Genomic DNA, 27,662 nt, shown 5'->3' on the forward strand with positions numbered 1-27,662 from the left:
TATAGGGTGGTGGTACTTGATGAGATGAATTGTGAAGAGTTCTATAGTTGTAATGTTGATAAATCTGACGTTCTGCTTGGTTATATGTAAATTTCAATAAACTAAATAATAAAATTAAAAAAAGAATTTGTATTAGATTAATGCAATTTTTATTATTGTGTTTTATGTACATTTTGTAATTTTTATGTTTTCACTCAAAATAAAGATAAAGCATAGAGTTTGCATAATTAAACTGATGATCATGTCTTAGCTACTGTACCACTACTTAAACATACAGTTTGAGAATGCTGGATAATGTAAATTAGCTCCCAGAAGTGCCCTGTCTCTGCCTACGAGGTGTCATGCCTCAAACACAACTATCACAATCTCTTTGAAGTTCCTAGCAGGCCTCAATAACTTCCAGGAAGCCCAGTCTAGGGCCTGTAACTTTCTGAACAGTGGAGAAGGTTGCTGATCCCTCAGACCTGGCCCGGGTGGGGGTGGTCATGCAAGGGGCCTAATACTAATGCACAAAATACTGTTTGCCATGCTTGGGCCGACATTCTAAGATGGATGCCGCTTGCCAAGATGGCGCTCACCCCCGCACCTTCCATATAGCTTATAATGCGTGCACTAGGTGATTGCGTACCCCCCTATATGTGAACCACCCTACTCCCTGGAAGTGCTCTATTAGCGTCTAGTTCTTGTTCGGTATCGCCTAGGGGGGTTGGAAGACCCTCTTTCCTTCCCAGCAGTACCTTCACCCATGATTACAGCCCTAATGTTGTTCCATAGCCATCAACGAGCCATCACCAGGAACAACCACAACATCCTTACTCCCGCTAACTACGCGAACCTAGATGCTGACAAACCTGCTGACCTCTATAATAAAACACTCGAATCAGCAGTAGATCTCATCACCCCTATCAAACTCACTAAAGCTTAACCAGCAGCTCACCTGAACAAATGGTTCACCCCTGAACTTAAAATCCTCTGGAACGCCAAACGAGCAGCAGAAACTACCTGGAGAAAAACACCCAACAGGCTAACAAAAAACTACTCACAATAGCAGCCACCACTTACAAAACCTCTATCCTCAGGGCCAAAAAAGAGACCTATGACCACAGAATTGAGAACGCCAAATCTGAAACAAAAGCGCTCTTTGCCATCCTTAGGGCACTTCAGTCACCCTCCACACCCCCAGAAACCTGTGTGAAAGATGCAGACTGGTGTGAGAGAATCCAAAAAGCCTTGGAATACAAAACTGCCATGCTTCAAGCCAGGATTTTACAGAAAAAGCTCAGCCTAGCAAAATCTCCAACATGCCCCTCCTTTTCCATTACCCCGGTGTCCACAAAAGAAGTGGAAAGCATCATCAAAGGCCTGAAGCCACCGAGATGCCAAGGGGAGTCCTGCCCAGCTCCCATTATCTAGGAAGGTGCCAACAACCTGGCCCCTTTCATTACAACCCTAATCAACGCCTCCTTCAAAAGAAGCTCAGTCCCTAGCAGCCTCAAGGAGGCTTGGGTCATGCCCTTCTAAAAAAAACCTAACCTAGACCCCAATAACCCAACCAACTACAGGCCAATCACCACTGTCCCCTACATCCTAAAGATCTTAGATAGAGTGGCCTACCTGCACAAATCCAGAAGCATCTGGAAGAGAACAACCTCCAGGGCCTTAGACAATCTGGCTTCAGACCATGGCACGGAACAGAGACTACCCTCCTGGACTTAAAAATCCAGATGGACGAGACAAAGGATAAGGGCAATTTAGCCATTCTCCTGCTCCTTGACCTCTCGGCAGCCTTTGACTTTGTCGACCATCAGATCCTCACAGAACATCTGACTGCCTCTGCTGCTTTCTCTAACCAGGCGACTGCCAGGGTCCAATCCTTCCTGGCCGACCGATCCACCCGGGTCTTCTCTCCGGGGGCTTCACCCCATCCCCATCCCCATCCTCTGTGGTGTTCCACAAGGCTTGTGCGTCTTGCCGACCTTATACAATATTTTAACAAAGCTATTGTTCGACCGCCTTGATAACCTGGGTGTCACATACACTAATTATGCTGACGATACCCAGGTTCTCATCACACTATCAGGCTGCTCTGAGGAGGACTCCACACGGATTAACAACCTCTATCTGGAGATCCAAGCCTGGATGGCAGAATACGGCTTATGCCTCAACGACGAGAAAACTGAGCTCCTTCTTGACGGCTCCCAACCACGGCTAAACAAACCGGACCCCCGTTATATGCTTCTACCAACATAGATGGTAATCGAATCACTGTGGCCAAAGAAATTAAAACGCTAGGGGTCTATCTAGATTCCACACTATCGCTCAAAAAACAAGTGAAAGCCACAGCCTCCGCCACAGCTTATACAAATAAGCTCATCAATGCCTGCAAACACTTCCTCTCACCCTCCAGCTGCATCACACTAGCCAGAGCGCTAGTGCTCTCAAAAATGGACTACTGCAATACCCTCTTTCTCTGCTCCTCAGAACGCAATTCAAACAAACTGCAGGTGCTTCCGAACAATGCCCTCCGACCTGCTCTGAGTATCCCGCGATACTCGCACATCTCTAGCTTCAGACAAGATGCCCACTGGCTCCCTGTACCAGACAAAATCTCCCTCAGATCCCTCGTCATCGTCCACAAATGTCTCTCCAATGACGCCCCCAAATACCTGGCAGACAAGTTCTCCAAACACACCTCTTCCAGACCAACCAGAACGTTGTACTCACACTGCCTCTCCATCCCCAAATTCTCCCTGAAAAAAGCAGGCAGATCCAGCTTCCCGGTCCTAGCAGCCAAACAATGGAAGGCTATACCGCTGAACCTCAGAGCAGAACCTTCCTTCTGGACCTTAGAGCAAAAACAAAGGCCTGGCTCACCAAAAAGAATTCCACCACCGTCTGACACACTTATTAATGTACTCGTTCCTTCGTCAACCACCATGTAACCCGGTCAACTGCACTTACTGTTATTATCATGCTCGTCTACACTCTTCTATGTATATATATACTCTGTTGTAACCTCTTCCTAAGTCTCCGGCGCCAAGTTACCTCGAGGTTCGGCGCGCGGTATAAATTAACAAATGAAACTAAACTAAGTCCTTCTCTCCTTAGTGCCAGGCTTGCAACATCTCCTAGAACTCATATCAACCGACCACCATACTGCGCCCCCTCCCCCCACCCCCTCACCACCTCCCTTATGTTCTCCAACCACATTCCAACTTCCACATGGTCTGTTGCTGATGAGCCACTCCTGGCCCAGGCACGGCAGTTTTCCTGGAATTACCTTTCCAGATCTGACTGAGTCGTATATTAACAACAAACCAGGTCAAAAGCCTCCACCAGTTCAACTAAGCGGTTCTTCGCCCCATCACTTTCCCAAACCCTGTAAGAGCATTGCATAAATATTATCCCTGGAAGTCCACTTGCATAGATAATTGAATTTGAGCAAAGTATATCTATACATCTGGGGGGGAGGGGAGGCGAGGGACCCATTTCAACCTGGAGTAGCTGGGCAAATATAGTTATGAAAACATATTCTTCTAGGATTAGCTGAACTGTTGTCAGGCCTATTATGCTATTATTACTGTATATCATTCAGAATCTCCAAGGCCTTATGAATAATTGTATCCCATGTTCCCCCTCCCGTCTTGGAGCGTCTTGAAGCACTCGTTTTGTGTATAAGCGCTTTATAAATAAACAATACCATACTAGTCACTAGATTATGATTATACTTTTTTTTTCTTTTTTTTTTTTCAAGAAGACCTTTTATTGAGATTTATGTTAACACACAAAGATGCTGTAGCCATCATTCAGGTCATTATGCAGTAAAGAGCAAATAAACAACTTACAAAACATAACCTCCGGAGAAGATAGCAAATCAGGGGGAAACTATCAGGGGGGGATTTCTGGGAGGGAGGGCAGCTTCAGTTCATGGCTAAGAAAGTCGCACAAGTGACACATGGTCCACTCAAAGAATCCACATGCATCCAGTGTCGGGTTCAAAGGAGGCAGAGGGACACTTGGTCACTTGATTATGCGAAGTTAAGAACCATAATGTGTTACAATCCCCACAATCAATTCAGTGGATTTTATTGATATGTTTGCAAATTTGAATCTTTTCATAACTTTACAAAAATTATTTTTTAGTGAGCCTACGCACAGAAAGACATATAATAAATGCTCTGACTTGACATTGTAGTTGCTTAATCAGTTGGGCATAGAGCATAAGTGGTTGGGATACAGAGCAATGGGGAACATGCGGGCAGTTCTGGACTTGTGATATTTTGATCTCTTTGATCAGGCCTGGTTTTACACTTATTGGTATTATAAAACCTCTGTGTTGGTACATGCTTGCTTATTAAGGTACATACACACACTTATTGGCCTCAAAATGTTCTGGTGGACCCATTGTACGGGCATGTGCTCTTCACACCAGGGTGGAAACCTCTGAACCCTGTTGCGCTTAGCTGTTTTTGTACAGGATTGAGGATCACTTGATTACTTTAGAACCCAGGATTGTCAATGGATTGGATGATTTGGGCTTTGTTAAAGCTCAGTATCTGCTCTCAGATGGGAGTTCTTTTCACTATTTACACATATCGAGATTAGGAGCAAGACCTCTATGTAGCCCCTCTGATACTGGAGGGTTTACTTCTCTAGCTTTCCAGATGAAGTCCCGAAAGTGTGATGCTGTGTTTGCTAACTGGTCCAGATTTCTAGCCTAAGCCACTCACTGTATTATGTACATTTGATTTTATCCCTAAACTGTGGACTGTTGCCCTAAAGAGGTGTTTGGAGAGGAGGAGGTCGGCGGCGGGGGGAGGCTACTGGGACATGATTTATCAGATGGCACATGGAATACTCTCTTGGAATTGGCACACTCCAAAACATTATCCTTGAACTATATACATGTGTTTCAGTGGAAGTACGTCATGCAGGTATTTTACACATAGGTAAAATTGCTAGCTCTCCAGTGGAGTCATTTTGGGATGTAGTGTGAGCCAAGATCACTCTGATAATTTACCAATCATTTCTCAAGGCTCCACAGATATGGCTATTGGTTTCCCTCAACACTGTAGCAAAACGGTCCAGAAATGTTGGGATACCATGCTTAATGGCTGAACTCATTATAACAAAGAAATGGATGGCTGGGTGGATGTGGCTCGGTGCATAACCATGGCAGCCGCACTCCAGCTGAGCTCTGTGACTCCAGGGCCTCTTTACAGCGGACAAGCCGTACCTGAACACACAAGGAGGTACTGATGGCGTGTGGAGGAGTTCTAAGGGGCAGTTGTTTGGTGGGGCGAACTGAGAGTAGTCCATCCGCAGAGGAAAAGGAGAAAAGGATGGTGCCTGTTGCCGTCAGCCGGAGCAGTGGGCTCTGCCTCTGTGGCAGCCCACACTGAAATGCCATGAGGCCAGGTGGCTTTTGCAGCAAAGACATTGAGAGGGTCTGCTCAGGGGTGGTGGTGTTAGGGGGTATTCAGCTCACAGGGGATGAGCCCTCCGTTACACAGAGCATGGACACACCTGTGGATCTATTCGGTAAGTTAATATTTGCTTCATATTTGAGGGGAGACACTGAAGAGGAATGGTAAATCAGAGCTGTTTCTTCCTCAGAGGACTTTCAGCTCAACCCTGAAGAGGGGGACTTGGGTGGTGAGGGGACGGTAGCTTGAAGAAGACAGCCAGCGGTAATCGAGCTATGAACAGGGATCGTTAGCTTGGAGGTCCAATGGGCAGAAATGGAAAGGCTTGCGGGTTGAAGAGTGAAACAAGGTCTACCCCTTGATAAAGAGTAGCAGCAGAAAATATGCAGCTTTTTGAATGGGGTGGGAAATCGCCATGGGTCTCAAAATATTATCCTGCGTTCAGGTGGGTTGAGAGGTCTGTCGGTTCACAGATCTTTCCTGGAGGCCTAAATGGTTCCACTCTTAAAGAGATACAGTTTAAGTTTAGCCTTTTTCAAAGAGGGCGATATAGATATATTTAATTGAGACATTGGATAACCAATCCCTCTGTTAGGGCAGTTGCTACTCAATAGGCAACCCCTCAAACTCACCTTGCAAGATTACATAACTGAAGGCAAAAGCTCAAAATGGTGTCGCTGCTCAGAAGACTGGTTGCAATTTATGGTACGATGGGAGGAAGACCTGTGGATAGGAATTTCAAGTGGGGCTAGGAGAGGGAAAGCTACAAGGCCCCTAAGGAGTTACTCAGCCAACTGCTCAGGGAAAACAATGCAGCACCAGATGGAAAACCAACTCGCTAAGGCCAACCTCCCTGTTAGGTACGCCTGGGCTTGGGAGTTGGACAACCGTTGGGAATAGAGTATGAGAGGGACGGTCTTAGCACCAAGTTTCCAAAGCATCACAGTGTGCCCAAAGTTCCCAGGCGCATGCATCTGTCATTCTCTCTTTTTTGCTACAAAAATAAACATCCTTGAAACTTTCATTGTCCGGCTGGCTGATTTTAGTGACGCTATGTGTCGCATACCTACCTGACATTAACACTATGCGTTTGTAAATGTGTCTAAAGGAGCATTAGGATCCATTTAGAACATTTTGGAAACTATAATGGGTAACATATGAAGGCCAAAAGGTTATAGATTGACTCGTATGAAAGTTACATTTGCAACTATCTATGCACAAGCGCCTCATTCATCAAAAGTTGCTCCTGCTTTTTGGGTGTTTGGGCAATTTTACTCAAGCCCTGTGGTCCGGGCTTAAAGAATTGCCTTCCTGACTAAGGGGTACCAGACCAGCGATGAGGCTGGGGTTTGGGGGTTGAGTAGAGATAAGGGTACATAGTCCTGTCTCCTGTTGCTTGTGGGAGTGTCATGCAAGCTCAGGGATGTCCTCCTGGCAGGGAACATCACAACTATTCATCTTATAGCTGCAAAGCCAGCCTTTTTAATTGTCTGCGCTCTCTAACTATTCGCCAGGACTTGTCACTTGTCCTCAAGGGGGAGCTCTTTTCTATGAGGCTAGGAAGGTGAGGCAGTTGCCCAATAGTTCGCCTAGGGGTGGTAATATGCGGGAGGACCTCATAGGGAGGGACTCCCCTCCTGGGGATAAGCACAGTATAGATTTTTTGATAATCTCCATGTTAAATCGCGGTATACTGTGGTTATCGTGATACAGCACACGCGCACAGTACAGTCAGACACATGTTATTAAATAGGGCAGTGGCAAACCGCAGCAAGTGTAGTGTAGCAACGATGGTTAGGGTACCATTAGTGGTCAAAGAACAGTGCTATTGGAAAAGGGACCCAATCACTGAGTGGTTCGAGCTTGGCTTTACCAGTCGTGAGGTTGGACGTTCAAATCCAAGTACTGACTTCAAATACTCAAATGAGTATGTTGTATGCTTCAAAACCCTGGAGAAGATTTCCATCATCCGAGTGTTCATTGGAAGCAAATCAAGCGATGAGTTTTTCTACTTCCCAAGTTTTCTGCAAAAGTGCTTAAAGACCACTGTGGAGAACTTTTATAGAAGGAGAAGGAGAAGGGAGTCATTCCCCTGATCCCTTGTGATGGAACATTGAAGGAGTTACTTCTACTATAAGACTGAAGCAGCCAGGACAATGGAGCCATTCTCCTGGTGAAGGAAACGCAGACACCACTTGTTATGTTTATAGTATTAGATTAGTTGGTTTCTGACGGAGAACATTTTATTTAGGCGGACATTCTGAAAGCTCACGAAAGTTTTCCAAGGTTGAAGCATTGCAAGCCCCTTAGAATTAGTGAGAGATTTTTTTATTTAATAGTGTGTAGCCCACATGACCCCTCCTTGTCAGTTTCCTTCTTCTACACCCACACAGCTCTCACACTGACGTTAGACAACTTCTGAATTCTGTCCAATTTAATAGGCTTGTTTTCTGTTTGTGTGTAGTGCATGAACCTATGTGAATGGCTACACTGCTGAAGTGGGCGGATCCTCTAATTTGGCCCACAGAGATCTTCATCTGTATAATGTACCAATTCTGCTCTAGATTTATGTATATATGTGTGTGAATTTGGCATTGTGCATTGGCTTTTCTTCGAACACTATAAGGCAAAACTAGCACAATATTACTAAATTTAACGAGCCTATCCTTCACCTACGAGCAAGTATTCAGCAATGTTTCAGGTAAGTAAACAAGCGTTGGGGACTCTGGAGTATAACAGCTGTCTGTTCAATAGGTGAGTACAATTGAAAGTGAAACATTTCATAATAAAATAAAGATAGGTTTCCCTTGTAGGGTGGCGCAGATGCCAATCCTAGATGCCTATTGCGACCCCAGACAGGATTCCTATACCTGGGTTCCACTACAGGTATGACCAGGGTTGCTGCAGGGTAGGACTTTATGCCCAGTAAGAATGAATGGGGAGCATGTGAGATTGACAGCTATGCTCACCAGCCCCTCAAGCCCCAATCAGGACGACCGACCACCATGGGTAGGTCTATGACCAGGGCTGCACAACTTGTTTCACTGGAGGGCCGAATGTACCACACAAGTGCTATACAGTGGGCCGAACTATCCATGTCAAAGTTGGTCGGTAGCGGCATCGGTGCGTGAGAGTTTTTAAAAAAACATGGCTTTTTAATTTTTATTTTTTTTAAAACAAATTTTATTATTTTATTTTTTTTTGTAATACGTGATACAAAGCCTTCTGATTTATTAGTATTGTGGCACTGAAATTATGTTTTGTAAATATAAAAAACGGCATGTAGCATGATGCAAAGACAATAAAGAAACCCCAGATGCTTCACACACCTGACATGACACACTTAGTGACTGATTATCTGACCAGGCAATACTTCATAATTAAACTTGTGGCTTGGAGGGCCATACATAATGCCCTGAAGGGCCGCTTCGTCCCAGGGGTTGCATGGTGTGCACCATTGGTGTAGGCCATTGGGGATGTCTGTTCTCACTGTAGTTGGGTGAGGGGGGGGTGGGTTACAGGAGTCGCAGGTGCAGCACTGCTTCTTCTGAGAAATATGAAAGCTGGGTCCTGCGGTTCTGATCTCCGTCAGTGACCTAAGTGTTCCAAAGACCGCCAGGATGAATAAGGGCTTCCACAATGATTAATCGCCACCACGAGATGAGAACCAGCAATGGAAGGCAGGACTCAAGCTCCATCATGGCTCCTCTTCTTGGCAATGAGTAGTAGTAGCAGCAGCTGCAGATGTACAGTGTTCATGCCCAGCGACGAGGATGCACTGCATGTTTAGCAGCAATGCACTGCACATTTCTCAGCACCATGCTGTCCCAGGTCAAGGCAAAATGAGTCGTCCCCAGTCCGGATGAAGTGTGCCAACTACAGGCCCATGACTGTTCTGATCTCCAGGACGAGACTCTCGGTGATGCAGAACTCTGAGGCACGGAGGCCCCCCAGTTCAAGGGATGGTGGCACTGTAAATCTCCCCTGTCGATGAAAAAGCAGAGCCTTGCCTTGTGGTAGATGGCTTGGGCGATGGTTTTCCCAGCAGCAGTGTTCCAGCGTCCCATAATGGCCTCTGGTGCTTTGGAACCTTGGCTCCAATTGTTGACTAAAACAATGGCTCCAGCTCCTCTCCTGATAAACAAAATCCCTGCTTGGCAGGGACCCCAGCCTGACGATCGGGTGGTCCGCAGTGTTAAAACTCCAGGCAGCGCTCTAATCATGGACAGCACGTTCAGGTACAGTCATAACTGAACACATAGTAGGGGATGTCTGAGGACTATCAGGAGCCCATTTTCCCAAACCAAACCAGTTCCACACCCAAAGGACTCTTGCCAGGCTCCTGCAAAAAGAGACTATACATGGACACCAGCTCAAACAATCCATTGAAAATCCAGTGCATTTCGAATGTATCACGTATCGCGCATTATAATCGGCCATGTGTCGATTTCTACCCGCACCTGAGAATAAGGCGGCCAAAAGGACAGTGAGCTACAGTGGCTGGACATAAACAACATGAGGAGCCATTTTGACCACTAGTGAACATAAAGCTGCAAATCAGTAAAATATAAAGGGTGCATGGCAGTGTACCCAAAATGTGCCCACTTTAACACTGCCATCAACCAGCCTGTCTAGTCTTCTCTGTTCTTTGGCTGCATAGTTCATTTTTTGGGGAGTTTTGATGTCTCATTTTATAGCACCTACAATGTTTGCTTTCCATTATCTTTTGCATTTTCTAAGTTATTTTGGTGGTCATAAGGACTCTATTGAAGTCCCCTTGCCACTACATCCCTTTTTACCTTACTTAAGTCATGTGGTATTAGGTTCGCTAATAAGGCACCCTGTCCTAGGGGTGACTCTAAGGCAACACCATGTTGGCAATAGGGGGATTATTTTTTGTATCGCTCTACATTGGCATTGGAAGATAGGTTGGTGGCAGCTAATATTTAGATATGGCTTCACCAGGGGTGCTAATGTTTTTTTTTTTGTTTTTTTTCTCAGCCATTGTGTTATAGGAATTTCCTTTGCTCGGGAAAACCGAGGAAGGCCTTAAAATGGCCGTTAGGCCACTGTAGGCTATTTGTGAGACCAGGATGGCAGCCACAATATTGGCTTGGACTGGTTTAGAGCAGATCCTGACCAGCACACTCCGTTTCTTGTGGGGGTGGGGTATAGGTGTTTAAATGTCTTTGGAGCCAAACTGAATAGCAGGCTGACACTTATTTTTAAACTCTCCTAATAGGATTGGTGGGCTGGCATCTTGACACCCTTTTTATATGTGTATTCATTATTTTATTCCGTGGAGCCTATAGGCCTTATTGACATTTATACTGGCATAATAAAGGAAGTGTTGACGTGTCTTGATTTTCAATTGGCCTACTTTACTAGTGATCAGCCATGCACCTTTTGTTAGGCAAGATTGTATGCAGTAACCTTTTGGGTGCACTAGAACAACCCTGACCTCCTGGCAATAGGAACCCAACCTTTGGTATAAGTCTGTACTGCACAGGTTGTTCACGTGTTGAGCAGTCATATTTATCTTAAGAGGGGTCAATGTGAGCTGTAGGGGAGTTAGACAGAGATTCACAGTGCCAAGTATTCAAATAAACTCTTACACACAAGGTTTCCTGATTAAACCATTATTAATTTATTGAACAGTCAGTTTGAGTAGGCCTTATTCAAAAGGGGCAATATCGTAGTAACACACAAACACGCTCCAAAATACACACTCTTAGATTCTCTAATTCAGCAAATACCCATTTGGGATGGCACACACACTTCCTACACCCTCGGGTGACTTAAATAACTAGGACACTGTGGACATTAATATATCACTGTTGCATTTAGAGTAATACTGAGGAGTATGTCAAAGAAAAGGATTATTAGAATACAACAAGAGATCACGCAAATATTCTGAAACAGGTAAGTACTTTTGAAACCCCCCAATATAAAGTTAACCGCTTCCTGGAAGGAAGACCAAACACAATGTCAGAGGGAAGATAAGTCAATCAGCGAGCCAGACAACGCCAAAGTCAATTGGGCAAAAGTATAGGTGAGCTGAAGCACTTCTTGCAGGTAGGTAAAAGTCTTGCACAATGTAAGAAGTCTTTGTAGAAAAGAAGAAATCAAAGCAGGACCACAAGCTCATTAGGCTTGTGAGGTAAAGAAGCTGATAGCAACTCTACAAAAGCAACCAAGACAAGTCCCAGCTGTGAACAAGTGAGGTTACACAACAAGAGATACGTTCTCCGAGTGTACAATAACTTTGGTTAGAAGAAAAGATCTTTGGCTGGCTTCTGTTCCTGAGCAGCTCTGAAGATACCGTGTTTTTGGGCCTCAATCATGGGGACAAAAGGGAGGACGTCTGGAGGACTCCTGCACTGCAACGGGATGGTCGGCGACAGAAAAGGACCAACTTCTATTTGGTGGCACTTCACGGTTTCAGCTCCTCGTGTCTAAGCAAATAGCAACACTGCAGACTCTTGGCTGTCGAGATGGGCTTTCCTTGCATCTGGGGTCCAGCACTCTGTTGTGGTGGCTCAGGCTCGGTCAGTCCTGCTTCCTGGGAGTCCGGAGCATCTTCCTGGAGCTCTTGGCCAATTTAAAAGCAACGCACATGAACTGGTGTTCCTCTCGCTGGCTCTACGGTTTACAGCAGCAACTGCAGTGGAAATTCAACCAGATTCGAGAGGATGTCCAGGTGGCTTACTTTGGAGTTGATTGGTCACACCAACTCAAGGGGAGAAGTCGTCCTTGTAGGGCTTCTCTAGACGAGGTGAATTCGGAGCTTAAGCTCAGCAGCAGGGCTTCACCAGGCAAACCGATCGTCTAGGAGTTGAAGCAGGCGTCTCTTCCAAGTTCTTCTTCGGATTCCTTCGTCCCAAGTTCTTCTTCGGATTCCTTCGTCCAGTGGTCGACTCTGCCTTCCAAGCCAAAAAGCCTCGCCTTTTATGCAGGTTTCTCCCATTCATTCGAGCCTAGCTGTCAATCACACAGCATGGTATATACCAAAAGTTGTCAAAGAGGATACAGTTAAAAGGACACTATGGAGAGTCTTAAAAATGACACCTGTGAGTGTGGAAATAGGTCCAGCAAAAAGTTCTGGGGTTCTCACAAGTCGGGTCGATTTAGCTCTAGAGTTAAAATCTTACCCAACACTTGCCTTCCCTTGAGTTGTTTATGGTTCATACTGGAATATCTGGGTCGGAACTAAGAGTGCTGCCAGTATTGAAAGATGACAATATTTACCACTGAAAGAAAATGTCTTTTATTTTACTAAATATTTGGTGATGCCCCTTCTTAATATAAAATCATCAAAACAATTCGTTTTGTGCTGGAATCTGAGTGGATTTCTGTGCAATGTTCACAGATCGACACTGTTAGAATCCCTCTTTGCATAATCGCAGAACAACGTTTCCTTTTTTTTATATATGCAAGAATTCCCATTGTTACACTCCTGCTTTGCAAGGTTCTCAATTGAAACAATGGAAAGACTGTATTTGCAGAAAGAAATCAATTTGTGGTGATTGGAATATCCACTATTTACAATGTGACTTTTTCTTTTAGATTGACATTTTAGAAGATCCACTTATTCAGAATGTCATTATCCTTCAAACGGTTCTTCAGGAAGTTAGGAATCGAAGTGGGCCAGTGTACAAGCGAATTAAAGATGTGGTTAACAATCCAGACAAACATTTCTATACGTTCACCAATGAACACCACAGGTAAAGTATCCTCTTTTTCAAACATCTTTTAAACAGTAATAATTAAGAGTGCACATCAGAACTCGGCTCATTTGCGTATATTAACCAATACATTTTGTAATACCAACATTGATATAACTGTCTGCAACGCATTAACATACTGTCTACACTGCATTAACATACCAGGTGCACAGATTCTCTCTAGGGTGTATCTTGCCACTGTCAACGTGTTAATTTTTCACCAACTCAGTGATCATTTTGTTCTCAGTGTACGTACAGTGTTGGGTAAGATTTTATAAATATGAATAATCTTCCTGACCTGTGTCAACCCCAGAACATTTTGCTTGGACTTGGTAATTATTTTATCTTGTCTTTAGGTGAGTGGGAATCTTTTTCCCCATCTCTCCTAGTCTTTTGCTCTTTTTATGGGTGACCTTTTTATGTCTCTCCCTAGTGTGCGCGCTTGGATTTATAGTTCCCCCATAACTTTTGGGCTTAGGCTGAGTTGCCCCTTTGGGCTTCCCTTTTTCATTCGCTTATTATTTCTTGGGTGAACTACTGTGCCAAAGTAGTAAAGTGGGATTCCCATCCCCTTTACATTTATTTTAGTGAGTCAGCACACCCCACATTATGTGGAGTTCTGGGGGAGGGGTGCGGTACAGTGTATCCCCTTCCTTACTTACCTGGTTACATTTGCAAGTTTACATGAATGGCTGGTGGCAGTAAAACTGCTTTTATGACTTTTCTAGTCATTATTTCTTTCAGGCTGTCAAATCAGCCTCGGTATTGCACAGTAGGGTCACCATTCTGCTAGAATGGTGGGCTCCTTTTTTTCACCATTTCCCGTTTGCTTGTTGTTTCCTCAGTCGTCCTCTGCCATTATAGGTGGGAAAGACCTTAGTTGAAGTTTTGTCTTCAATGAGAATCCTTTGTATTCCCTGCCAAGTCTACAGAATCTCTGAGAAGGCAGGAAGTGAGGGAAGAGTCCACAACTCTGCAGCCCTTTGACTTTCACCTTGCCTGAAAGGAACCAGGTCCCACTGGGGGTGCTGGCTGTCCTTATTGGACAGCCAGACCGCCCCTTTCTGTAAACTGCAGGGAGAGTTTGCAGAAGGTGTGCTGTAGTTCCTGATAAATACCCTGAATCTGGAAGCTGCTGACAAGTTGACCACTGGAGTTGAATCCGAAGATGAAGAAAAAAGGTCTGTAGCGATTTCCGGAGATCCTGCTGTGTAACTGCAGCCTGATGCAACCCTTCCTTCCAATCGACCTGTGCATCCCGAATGCGATGACTCCTACTCAGAGGCTGGAGAGAACTAGTCTTGAGAAGCCCTGCAAAACGAGCAATCCCTCAACGTACTGTGACCTTGCTCGGATGTAAGCGGCCATTACTAGGGGACCTCGAGCCTAAGTGCAGTGCAGGGTCTTCCGAAGTTCAAATCCTGCTAAAACTTTGGTGGACACCTGCTTGGTTTCTAGAGACACGCTTCAAATCCCTGAAGTCCCCTCACCAGAATGTAGGAGAAAGAGAGTGAAGAGAATCCAACTAGCCATATTCATTCTTCATCTGGCTCCTGTAAACTGGTGCCAAATCCAAAGAGCCACGAGAATCTTAGAGAATCCTTTTGTTAGACTCCTCCGTTGATGAATGCCACCAGTTTTCCTTCAGTGTCCATTTCTTGAGTCTCCAGAAAAATAACTGAAGGACCGGATCCTGTGCTGCTGCATCCTGAAGGCATCCACCCATTAGCTCTTCTTTTCCCCAAAGGTACTTTGTTGCTTGGGTAATACCTTTTAAGTCTTGTGTGCATCCAGTGGGGCTGAGTTGGTGATTAGTGTGGTTGGGAATTTGCCCATACCATTTACCCAGGCCTTATGCTAGACCACATATAGGGAGCTTTCTGTGAAGTCCCTGAACACTTTCAACTAACTCTTAAGTGATACTTGTCTGAAGAGAAATCCTCTGGAGCTCTGACTTTCCTGCAACTGAATCCTACCCTGACCTGCCTACAGCTGGCTCCTAGATCACTAGGCCCCTCTTCTGCCTCTGAGAAAACTCATGCTAAAGTCTAGTTGAAAATATAACAAGTGTAAAAGTACTTACTTGTAAATGAGTTGACGTGGTAACTGTATCTCTGCAATAGAATAAGTAGTGTCTAAGAGTTAATACTATACTTATCTTCACGTTGCTGGTTGCTCCTTTTAAAAGTATAGACGTTATATTACTTACTTTGGTGCCCCCCCCTTCCTTCTAAAAAGTAATGCCTGTTAGTACTGTTTTAATATTTCTAAAGTGAATGAGTGTAAAAGCTAACCAATATGGTTTACTGACCTTGAATAACTGTGTGTTCTTCTTAAAGTGTACCATTGGGTTGTGCTTTCCCTGATCTACGTTGGACAGAGGTAATACTTGGCTTTGTGTTGCTTGTAGCCCCTCTGAAAGTATAATGGGTTACTTGCTGATCTTGAATAGCTGCTGCTCTTCTTAAACTGTAATACTGCTGAGTTAATTCAAATAAGCGCTCTTACTTGTCTGACTGAAGTCACTCCGTGTGTTGGTAGAAGAGTACATGGTATATTACTCACCTGTTGGGTTGTGCTAGCCCATAAGTGCTTCTGGGCACTTCGAAAATAGTTTCACTAAGTTTATACCCATCGTTGATTAACTGAAAGCCTCTAGGTAGTATACAAGTTAAGTTACTCCCTCTGAACTGTGTTCTAAAAAGTAACATTGGTGTATAACTGTATCCATTCTTGTTAGAAGATAGTTATTCTTGCTGCAAGATATCCTTGTAACAGTGTTGGTCTAATTAAGTGTGTCTAAACTGAATAACACTGTATATTGGGACTAACCGGGTCTACTACGTTTGATTTCTGATTGTAATCAAAAAGTAACTTGAATGTGGTTTTACTCCCCAAGAATAGCTTAATTCCATTCTGAATGTGTTAGATGTTTGACTTGCCTTGACTGCTGATTGTAATCTAAATTAGGTTATTCCTTGGTTTGTGTACCAAAAGTATTGTTTTTTATTTTTATAATTGTGTTTATATGATATGTTTGACTTCCCCAAGATTTATCTTGGCCTACTTGTATTTAAATAAACCATGCATTTTTACGGTACATAGAGTTTGTGTTTATTTGGACCATATGTATAATACTACTACTACTTTGTACCTTCCTGCAGCCCTCTCTCCCGCCTAAGATAAGCCTGGCTGCTCTGTCCATTCTACCAATATTCTCAGGTGGTACAACCATATACTAAGAGTGGAGTTTTGTACTTCCTCAGATATGGTTTTATGACGCCCTTAGTTGGACTTTAGAAAAACTGTCCCCAACATACGGTAGGCCCAAAACCCGATCGATGAAAAAAACAATCCAAGGAATCACCAAGGAGTGCACGATTTGCAAGAAAAATAGGAATTACATGCAAATACATTTCTGAGGGGGGTGTGGTGCCGGGACGGGGGGTGGGAGGGGGTCATTCAGCTTCGTAGAACTGAAAACCATTTTGAAACGCTCATATCAGTTACCTGTTTTTTTTAGACGAAATCCACAAAACATCATTTGTTATAAATATCAAGTAGATGTTAATCCCAGCCTCCCCATTGGCTAGCCCATTTACAAAAATCTAAACACAACCTAAACCCATTGGTCAGAATGGGTTCCCTTGTTATAACCGTAACACACACAAATAGAACATGATAATGTGTGATGTTTACTGTTCAAGCTTTATATATTAACTAGTAGAATATATGTTGCTTGGTTACATAATAACAGTGTGTTAGTAGATTGGTGACTTGTTGTCATACCCAATACTAGAGGAAGGTGTGTCGACACTCTCCCCCGAACCACAGAAGCCGGATGAAGTCGACCCTCCACCCGTGGTTGGCACAGATACCTGATATATATAGATACAGAATACCACATGGCAGCCAATGGGGGGGGAAGAGGGTTTGGAAGAGGTTGTGGTCAGGGAAGGGAATGTTAGGGAAACCGGATAGAGGGTTAGGAAACAGCTAAGTTGGACAGGATGGGGGACGTAACCAGGAAAAAACCCTACCCTGCCTAACATGAGATAAGTACCAAAGAACCTAAAATACACACAGGGCAACAGTAATGTCCTCTTAATACTAGACACTACTGCACCACTACTAAGGTCGCAGCACCTCCTAGTACCTTCTTGCTACAGGTACACATAATACTCCCGTTACATGAAATACATATATGCAAGCACGAAATGAAACAAACTCATGGGAGAGTATCACAACATGAAGCACATAACACATGGCCCTATGGGCAAGCAGTAGCACATTGACACACATAAAACATGCAGGACCCTGTGGTCTGAGTAACAACACTAAACATAGCACTGTGTTCCCAAGAACCCACACGGTGTAACTAGTTCATGGCCCTAGCACTCAGACGTAGGCTGTCCTTCTTGTCAGGTTAATGCCCTTACACATAAAAAACACCAAGGGTCCATTTTAAACCATTGCAAGTGGCAATTGCCGAGTTCAGTTCTGCCCAATGCAACTACACAAAAAGAAAACCCAACCAGCACTTATCATAGTGTCTGGGAAGCTCGAAAGCCTTCCTAGACGTAAGCTGATGATGCCGTAATTGCAGCGCGAGTCAGACCTCTGCCGCCTCGCGTTCTCCGTGCCGCGTTCAGGGAAAGAATGCAGAGCGGCAACCTCCGCCGCCTCGCGTTCTCCGTGCCGGTTTCAGGGGAAGAAGGCAGAGTGGCATGGGAACAGCACGTAGCCTCGGTGCGCTGCTCTTCCTTATTTCAATTTCCTGCTTGGACCTGCAGGCGGGCGTTATTCCGCGAAATCCTCCGGCATGGCTTCGCCTCCAAACACAAAAAAAAAAGCCACACCTGCCGTGCGCCATTGAGCCCTAATAAGCTGTTACTAATTACAGACAGCTGGCTCAACGCGCGTACGGCCAGAACAACACAATTCCCAGAGGCTGCTGGGTAATGTTTTTTGTCATTATCACGTCTTTTAAGCGTTCTGAGGACCCTGACACCTCTTCCTCCTCCACCACCCCAAATTCCTGACACTTGTAAACCTGACATATTAGTCTAATGTGCCGCCAAACCCATTGGTCACTAACCTATCCATATAATTTAAATGCCACCCCCTACGGATTACCTAATTATGTAGTCCGCAAAGAATTCCCAGTTTTGATTGAACAACATTATTGATATTACTGTAGCTACAAAGGCCTTTTCCCATTGGCCAGTACGACTTCATGATGTGCATGCCCCCCGAGATGACCCAATCCTGAAGCAAGCGTGAACAGTGAAGTCCGTACCCTGTGGCAACAGAAGGGACACAATACTACTTTCTCATGATGGCAGACAACCTGGCACCACTCAGAGACTCTGACCTTGCAGTTGTACATTTGGCAACACCTCAGGCGACTCCCATCTTGAAACATGTTGCTTTCCTAGCACATATCCTCCAATTTCTCTCTTGGTAACCAGCCGTCTTCATAAAAACGCAACCGAGGTACTGCTGTTGTGGTCTAATTCCTCCGATGAACTTGCTATTTAGCCTGTCAACTGCAGTTCGAATGGCCAACCACTTCTCAATGGTGGCAGTATAAACACAACCTAGTTCAATACACTAACTAGTTCTTGCCTCTCGGTCTTGTTCACACTAAAATGTGTCCTTCACTGTCATCATACTTATCTAATGTTGGGAACACAGCGTTACCTACTTGAAACCTCTGGGAACAGTCAAGTCTTAAGTCTTGCAACAACAACAATCTGTGTGGCTCTTCACCCTTCCTCAAAGGGCCTTGGCTATCTGGACACTCGCCGGGCGATTGCAGCGAGGTGGGGGGGGCAAGAATAAAATCTAATTAAACAGAACAGAAGCTCAGAAATGCGGCCTACTGTCCTAAATGGCAGAAAGCGACAAACTCTTAACTGGGCCTAGTTCAAAATGGCAGGGCTGTGGCTAAGGTGGCAGGGGGCCTTTATGTTCATAATGATTAATATCTACCCTACTGAATGCTTACACTACCTAGCACTTCAGCAATATACTCAACACTAACAAAAAGTGTGTCCCAATGCAATAGTGACACAATCTAATTCTTCCCACTGCAACAAAGACATAATCTACTTCAATGATGCTTGCTAGGAAACTATGGCTTACTAGTGTAATGGGCAGTATATTTTTCTGAAAAAGGGGAGAATGTGGGCACCACCAGATTTCAAAATCTGGTTGGTCACAAGATTGAGAGGTCTCAGCCCTGATGAAGGAGTATGGCACTCCGAAATGCACAACTTATCCATCAGTTGTGAAAGAACATAAGGATAGTGAGGCGTTATACTGTTCTCCAAGAACCTTGCAATAACAGTTTGTTTTTAAAACTTATAATTAAAGAAATATGTGCAAAACAATTGGGTTACCAGATTGGCAGCAGCCCCTGTGCTTACCTTGACCTCCAATTGGGCCCCCACTTCCCTAACCCCTATTCCCACAATGATTCTCCAATATTGGTAGACAAGCACCAGGTGATCCCTTCTGTCTAGATCTATCCCTCATCTAAGTGGGAGCTGGGGCTAAAGACCGTGACTCTCTCATTCAGTCCTTCTAAGGTTTTTTTCTATGTTTGACTTTACATATCCCCTCCTTCACACTCTGTCTCCATCTCCCCCACTCTCCTTCCCCCGAATTTACTGGTCCCTCGCACTTCTCCTATTTCCACCCTTCAACTGGTCTCTCCCCGCTCCATGTGTTTCACTTTGTGGTTTTACCCTTCTCCCCTTACTCTCTGCCCACACTGTTTTCACTTTCTCACTCTTTCCTCTTTAACCCCTTCTCTCAAAGCACATCTTCTGCTCCCGACCTCACTCGAAGAGCTTTCACCCTCCTTTACGCCTGGTGGCTTTTTATAACCCTGTTTTCCCTGTCTAAACCCTGCCATTGGACATTTACGTTTGCTGTTTCACTTGGCTAATCTCTAGCTGAGAATGCCCTGGGGTCCTGAAGTTCCCCTGGAAATATTTAAGAAGACTTCTAGCCCCAAGACCTTTTCTGTCTTTGTTCTTATTCTGGCAGGCATGTGCTCGGGCTGCTCATTTTCCCTGTGTTTCTCTTCAAACTTTGTTGGATTTTACTACTGTATTGGGGTCTGGATGATCCCACCTCTTGAGGCCACCTATGACCTGTGGTGTCAGAACACCCACTTTCATAGACATTTCAGTAAGGGCTGTCCCTTCTCTAGGCTCTGCCAGGTGGATCCGTCCCTAGCCCAGGAGTCTGTCCCACTCCAGGATGGTCACTAGAGATAATTAACCCCTACTCTACAATCTAATCATCGACTGGCATTCGTGATTGCCAATGGACAAATACCCTTTCTATAGGTCTCCTCCGTGAATGTTCTAGGGCAACCTAAGTTTGGTTCCACAACACAATTGATAAAAGAAATGCCTTCTAAACACTTGGGTCTCTTGTAGTCCATTACTGGCACACCCTTGCACTCCTCATCCTGATGTTCTATCCTGCCTTTCCCTGTTTTCTAATTTCCTCCCTTTCTTCCTCCAACTCTTCTCTCCCTCGCTCTTCCCTTCTGATTTTCACCTTCTTACTCCTACTCTACTCCGCTCTATTATGACTGACCCTCTCCACACAGCTATTCTTCCCTCTCCACTATTATTTCTCTACCCTCTCCACATGGCTACTCACCACTACTACTCTCCCCTGCAATTACTCCCTCCTATCCACTACTAATCTCACCTCTATACTACTGCTCTATTCTCCACCCACACCTACTACCTCAGTTAATCTCTTTTCATTCTCTCGCTCACCATCTCAGTTACTCTCATTCACACTCTACTCTGCCACTATAAGCTTCACTCTTGAATGCCCACTCCAACCGAAGTACCGCTTTCTCCCATCGCCTAGTACGTCACCTTGCACACTCCTTCAGCAATCATTCTCCATGCTCCTCTGCAACGGTCTTCCTCTGTTTGGTCTTTTTGTCCTACTTCTCATCCCTTGACCTAACCCAAACTACCCACACCTTCCTGTGCCCTGTTTTTATCCTCCTCTTTACCTGCCGTTTGTTCTCCCCCTTAGCTGGTTTCCACAGAAAACTGCTAGCTTCTCTTCCCCAAGGGCCGGGTTACAAATGCAGAAGTGTACATATGCGGGTCCGGTCCGCCTGTGACTGGAAAATGGTGGTCCACTAAACCTTAAGTTGATCACAGAGCATGTGACCTATATAAATTTAGTGTCCAGATTTCCACTTTGATGTACGGACTGTGCTGTAATCTCACTGATAGTATGAACACGGTTACAGTCTGTCAGCTGGAGCATCTAGATTGCTGGTTTGACGCACAGACCGTTCTGTGGTCTTGCTGCAGGTAAGATTGGGGTTTCAGTCTGGCCCCTGGAGTGTGTTTGGATCACCTGTTAATTATGAGTGTAGCACAGCGGTGTGGCAGTTTCTTGCTGGTTCTCTCCCAGTTGGGTTGCTCTATTCCTTCTTGTTTGGGAGATTTATCATGTTTGCGCTTCATCCCCTCTCCTAGTGAGACCCCAGGCATTTTTGCTGGACTTTTGTACCTTTTCCTTTAATCATGAATGAGTGGAGCCCTTTTCCACCCCTTCTTTCTTGTGGGCTCTGTCTTTTGGAAATTCTTTGTATTCTACCTGTACTAGTCTCCAGAGTGTCTGGGCAGGCAGGAAGTCCTAAAGGTTTGAATACCTTTTCTTGGATAAACTACTGTTTCCAAGAGCAGTGAATTGAAATTGATTTTACTTAAACTTGTAACTTTCTAGACCCAGCACACACTACCTTGCAATAGTGTGCTGGAGGGGTTTGTTAGTATCCCCTTTGTCTAGCTTCTCATGTAACAGTTTTGTTACCCTTTCCTCGATTAATGGCTGGTGGCAGTGGTTTACTTTTAACTACCTTGGTGTGCATTTGCTGCGTTCACGGCTGCAGTAAAGAACCCAAGGGTGCCATTTTGTTGTCAAAATGGCCCCATTCTTCCTATTTAGCCATTTCTTTGTGGAAAGGTCCTTCTTGAGATTTACCCTGTGCGCCAAACCAGTTTTGGTTCGTTTTGCCTTTGGTGGGATTCACGAGTGAAGCCCACTTCTGGCTCCAGGGTGTCTGGCGGGGGCAGGAAGTGAGGGAGGTGCCCCGAACTCCTGTGCTTAATCTCCTAGGAGACCCAAATGCACTCTGGCGTGATTGGCTGGCTGACTGTCCGGCAAAGACAGCCACCCTGCTGGATGAGGGGCAGCTAGGCTGGAATGAATGGGAGAAAACTGTTTAAAAGTCGAGTCTCTTGGACTGGAAAAGGGAGTTGACCACTGGAACGAAAGAATCGAAGACGGGCTGGAAGAGGACGGCTGCTGCAACTCCTGGACCGTTGGTTTGCCCGGTGAAGCCCTGCTGCAGGTCCAAATTGCCAAGTTCATCTCGACCGAGAAGCCCCTTCAAGGACGACTTCTTCCTTTGAGTTGGTGGGACAAATCAACTCGTAAACCACCTGGATACCATTCTCGAAGCTGGTTAGGATTAACCAGGGGGAAAGGACACCAGCTTGTGTGCTTGAATTACAGACGATCCCGTGCAGTGCAGGAGTTCCCCGACATACTCCCTCTTGTCCCCATGACTGAGGCTCAGGAACCGTGAGATCAGCAGGAACTGCCAGGAACCAATGTCTTCAGCTGCATCTTTTGCTTCATACTAAGGTACTGTGCCAACCCGATTGAGAGAACACATCTCTCGCGGTGAAAGTTCGTGAAACTTTCCCAACTTGCAGGCCTAATAGCTTGTGAGCCAACATATGATTCTTTTTCGTACAAACTACTTCTGAGAACTTTTGCAAAGACTTGAACGTTTACTTCAAGAACTGTTCTTTCCTATCCAAGACACTAGTCCATTGACTTTGGCCTAGGTCTATTGAACTGAATCGAGTCCTCTAGTGAACTGAAACTATTTGCACTGCCTAAGAAAGTATTTGTGATCTATTCTGCTAACTTGTGCCTTTTTACTCCCATTGAAAGTAACTGAAATGCCATTTTGCTCCTATTTCAGGGGAGCCTAATTTGTTCAGAAACTCCTTTGTTATTGAAGTGTGTTTGTGTATAATATTAAGTTGCCTCCTTCTGGTGAAAGTTTTCTGAATGATTGTGTAATAAATTAATAAGGGTTTTACCAAGAAACCTTGAGTGTAAATGTCTACTTGAACCACTGTGATTGTAAGACCTCTGTGTAACCTCTTGTACTGCACACATTCCCTCTTGAGATAAGCCTGGCTGCTCAGCTTGCTACCACAAAACTGTGTAGTACAGACTTATACCAAAGGTTGGTTTTGCTTACACCTGTAGTCCTAATTGTATGTGGTTGTCCCAGAGGGTACTGCATGCAATTGTGCCTAACAGAGAAGGCCCTGCAAGGACGACTTCTCCCCTTGAGTTGGTGGGACCAGTCAACTCCAAAGTAAGCCACCTGGACATCCTTTCGGAGCTGGTTGAAATTCCACTACAGTTGCTGCTGGCACCGAATAGCCAGGGAGAGGAACACCAGATCGTTTGCGTTGCTTTTAAGCTGGCCAAGAGCTCAAGGAAGATCCTCCAGACTCCCCGGAAGCAGGACTGACCGAGCCTGAGCCACCTCTACAGAGTGCTGGACCCCAGATGCAAGGAAAGCACATCTCGACAGCCAGGAACCGCGGTGTTATTTGCGGTAAACGCGAGGAGCTGAAACACTGAACAGTCACTGATTTGAAGACTGTCTGTTGTGTTCGGTGACCGTCCCATTGCAGTGCAGGAGTCCCCAGACATCCTCCCTCTTGTCCTCACGACTGAGGCCCAGGAACCCCAGGATCTGCACAGGAACTGAAATCATCTGCTGCCCTTTTTCTTCAACCTAAAGGTACTGTACAGTCTAAGAGAACTTATCTCTTGTTGTGTAACTGCACTTGTTCTCTGTTGGTGAGACCTATTGTGGTTACTCTGTAGAGCTGCTGACAGCTTCTTTACCTCACAAGTTTAAACAGTTTGTGGCACTGCTTTGAATTCTTCTTTTATACAAAGACTTCTAAAACATTGTGCAAGACTTTTACTTACCTGCAAGAAGTGCTTCAGCTCAACTAGACTTTTGCCCAATTGACTTTGGCCTAGCCTGGCTCCCTGGATGACTCTTCTGCCCTCTGACATTGTGTTTTGTCCTCCTTCCAGGAAGGGGTTAACTAACTTTGCGTTGGGGGTTACCAAAAGTACTTACCTGCTTCAGAATATTTGTGTGATCTCCTGTTCTGTTCCAATAACTCTTTTCTTTGCCAAACTCTTAAGTCTGATTCTAAATGAAAACTGTGGTATATTAATGTCCACAGTGTCCTAGTTACTAAAGCCACCTGAGGGTGTAGGAAGTGTCTGTGTGCCATCCCAAAAGCCGTGAGGCGAAGCCGGGTCCGCGCATTTAAGGGCAGCGCTTAAGGGCTCCTTCCTGTCTTTTCCCTGTCCTTTCCATGGACTTGCCTGCAACCTACCCCCCTGGTCACCCAGCGTTCTTGGCAACACCATATTGCAGAGTCACGGCACAAAGGTAAGGTGTGCAAGCACCTCCGCTTACCCCTCCTGTTCCTGTTCCGCCTCCCTCCTCAGAACCTACCGAATAACCCAGCACCGCTGTGATCTTGACTTTTGCAGCACGAACGTGACTCTTCACTGCCCTCCATCACCAGTTGACTCTTGTTTCGGCCTCTCTACCTGTCAGTGGACCCTTACCCTCAGTGCCACTACAATCACTCGCGTTGTGGGGATATCTTATCTGCATGCCATCTTCTACAGTCTCTAATTCCACCGCAGTGGAATATTGTATCTTAACACTGTTAATACTGCTTGTAGTGATCTTTGCACTAATTCTGTTACCACACATCTGCCGTCCATTGCTTTAGGGGACTTACCCTAACCTCATTCATGTTTCCCCCTTCCTCTAAACAAACGCACTGCATTTGCTTGCTCCATCATCTATGCATGTTCCTGTGTTGCATTCACTGTTTTTTAACTGTTTAAACCCACCTTGATTGCCTACTTCTGCATACCTGTGCCCTGTACACCTGCTCTGACCCTTCCACCCTCCTCTACTTCCTACTCTCACTTGCTTGCATCTCCCCCCTCCTCTTGGGACTTAAACTCTTCCTCGAGTTCTTTCCTCCTTGCACTTACTCCTATCATCTGTTCTTGACCGATGATATCAGCTTGTCTGTCCCCCCCCTCCTACCCTTTGTACTCCTTTCCCCCCCCCCTGCTTCTAAATTTACCTGATGAATTTGGCTCAGCAGTTGTCTCGTTCCTCCTCACCGCCTCTATCCCTGCCCCCCCCCTCCCAACCCTCCTCCTCTTGTATTCCTCCTGCACTGCGTAAATTGTCGTCAGACATAGTAATGTTACTGCTTGCTTTGTTCTCCTTCTCCATTCCCTCATACCCTACGTGTTTTTTGGCACTTGCACTATCAGAAATGTCGTCAGGCCTATTATGGTAGCTATTTTTCCACATTCTATATTGCTCAAGGACTTTACTGAATGTACTGTATTTCCCATGTTCCCTCCCTCCTTGAAGCGCTTTGAAACACTTCTGTGTATAGGCGCTATATAAATAAACAATCATATTTGCTGATTTAGAGAAACTAAGTGTGTATTTTGGATTGCATTTGTGTGTTACTATTATATTGCCCCCTTTTGAAGAAGGCCTACTCTAAGTGACTGTTAAATTAATAATTGTTTAATCAAGAAACCTTGTGTGTAAGAGTTCATTTGAATACTTGTCACTGTGAATCTCTATGTAACTCCAGTACAGCTCACATTGACCCCTCTTGAGATAAGCCTGGCTGCTCAACACGCTACCAACCTGTGTAGTACAGACTTATGCCAATGGTTAGTGAGCTGGGTGTTCTCTCAGACAGCCCTTTAAGATAAGTAGCGATACCCTGGAGATGCAGATTTTATTCATACATCAATAATTAAGATGACACAAATAGTTTATCAAAGTTTGTCTGTTTTAATGTGTCAAACAGGGAGTACAACGAACACCGGCAATCGCTCAATCCTCTGACTCTACATACTTCATTAAAAAACTGGGCTTTTATACCCACAATTGGTCATCATTGACATTTTGAACTGCGTCATTACCAACGTCATCCTACGTGGCAAACTACAAAAACCTAACAGAGGGTGTGATTGGGTCTTAGTGTATTTCTAGGTATAGGCTCTATCTCTGTATAGAGCAGTGGAGGAAGGTGATAGGATACTTAACATCAGGTGGGGCAACTAAGCCCTCCCCTCAAAATGGCCACTATGAACGTCACTAAATGTATGACGTTCCATTGGCTAAACAAACTATAGGACCCTTAATTACATGGTCCCCTACAATTGGTTAGCTCCTAACCCCCGTCAATACTTTTCCACCTACGTCTAGCAGCACGCAGACTGACCAACCAGGTGCGGGTGAGCTAGTCTTAGCACCAGCTTCCCACCAATTAGCGTATCATCCATCACCTCAATGGTCCAGTGTCAATTAGTGTCTGAAGTATGGCCTTGAGTCTGTACTGTGTTCTGAGAATTTTTAGGGAGTGTGGGCACCAGCCGGCCTTTTTGCATAGGTCTGACCATCTTGCCTGTCTTCCCTCTACCACGTGACTGGACACAATGAAATAGAGCTTTTAGTGTATTTGATTTTATTCTCCAATAGTCTTTTGTTTTTGCTTGACCTCTCTGAACAGGAGGCTCTGTTCTTTCACGTTAATTGTATCCAATGTCAGCCAATTCCAGTTTGATAACACCTTTGCTTTCTTTGCTCAGTCATTTTATTCTGTTTAATTCAATTGCATTTCTTAACTGCTTTTTGACACAGGGACATAAGCTACCCCAACTGTATGACACTTGCCGGTAGTGTGATGTCGCATAAAAGATTATAACATTTAGTCTTTTTATAAATTGGAGAGCACCAATATTAGTTTTCACATATAACAATTTATTTTCTAGTTAATACTTAAAAAGCCTATTTAGGCTACTGTATGTATGTCACAATTTTTCAACTTCCTTTTCATGGGGAGTTACATACAAAAGCAATCATATTAAATCTTCATATGACTAACACATTGCAGTGCTGATATTTTGTGAGGGTTAGTACAAGTTGTGACTTATGATGTGGTTAATCTACACAACACATCTATCTAGTCGACACTTCTGGTGTTTCTGGCACGAGCTTGGTGGTTGGCTGTGCTAGTGCCGTCTTCAGAACTATGTAAGTGGACTTGATGGTATCCCTTGTGAACCCCTATGGTGGGACATCTAAAAGAATAGAAAAATAAAATCAGATCTTGGTGTCTCTCTGCAGGGGCAATAATTGCCTGCTTGGTGTGCTGCGACATCGTCCTACCTGAGCCAATAATTGTGGTGTCACAGGTGTTGAGAAGAGTTGCAGCGTTCTTCTATAAAGGTGCCTACTGTGCGCCTTATGTGACTTGATCCTAATCGAATGTGGTCTGGTCAG

General features: G+C 44.8%; 1 protein-coding gene across 2 annotated transcripts in view; it reads left to right on the top strand.

The window, feature by feature from the left end:
• DIS3 (DIS3 homolog, exosome endoribonuclease and 3'-5' exoribonuclease) overlaps positions 1 to 27,662 on the top strand; it is an 859,785-nt gene that overhangs the window by 14,297 nt on the left and 817,826 nt on the right. Inside the window, exon 2 of one of the 2 annotated variants that reach the window (XM_069639429.1) lies at positions 12,993 to 13,150. The exons of the other annotated variant lie outside the window; for it this stretch is intronic. Coding sequence (XP_069495530.1) covers positions 12,993 to 13,150 — 158 coding nt within the window. The remainder of the gene's footprint in view (positions 1 to 12,992; positions 13,151 to 27,662) is intronic. 2 annotated transcript variants of the gene reach the window in all.

The sequence above is a fragment of the Ambystoma mexicanum genome, chromosome 7q (assembly GCF_040938575.1).
Source record: "Ambystoma mexicanum isolate Mex_15411 chromosome 7q, UKY_AmexF1_1, whole genome shotgun sequence".
In the NCBI taxonomy this organism is placed as follows: Eukaryota; Metazoa; Chordata; class Amphibia; order Caudata; family Ambystomatidae; genus Ambystoma; species Ambystoma mexicanum.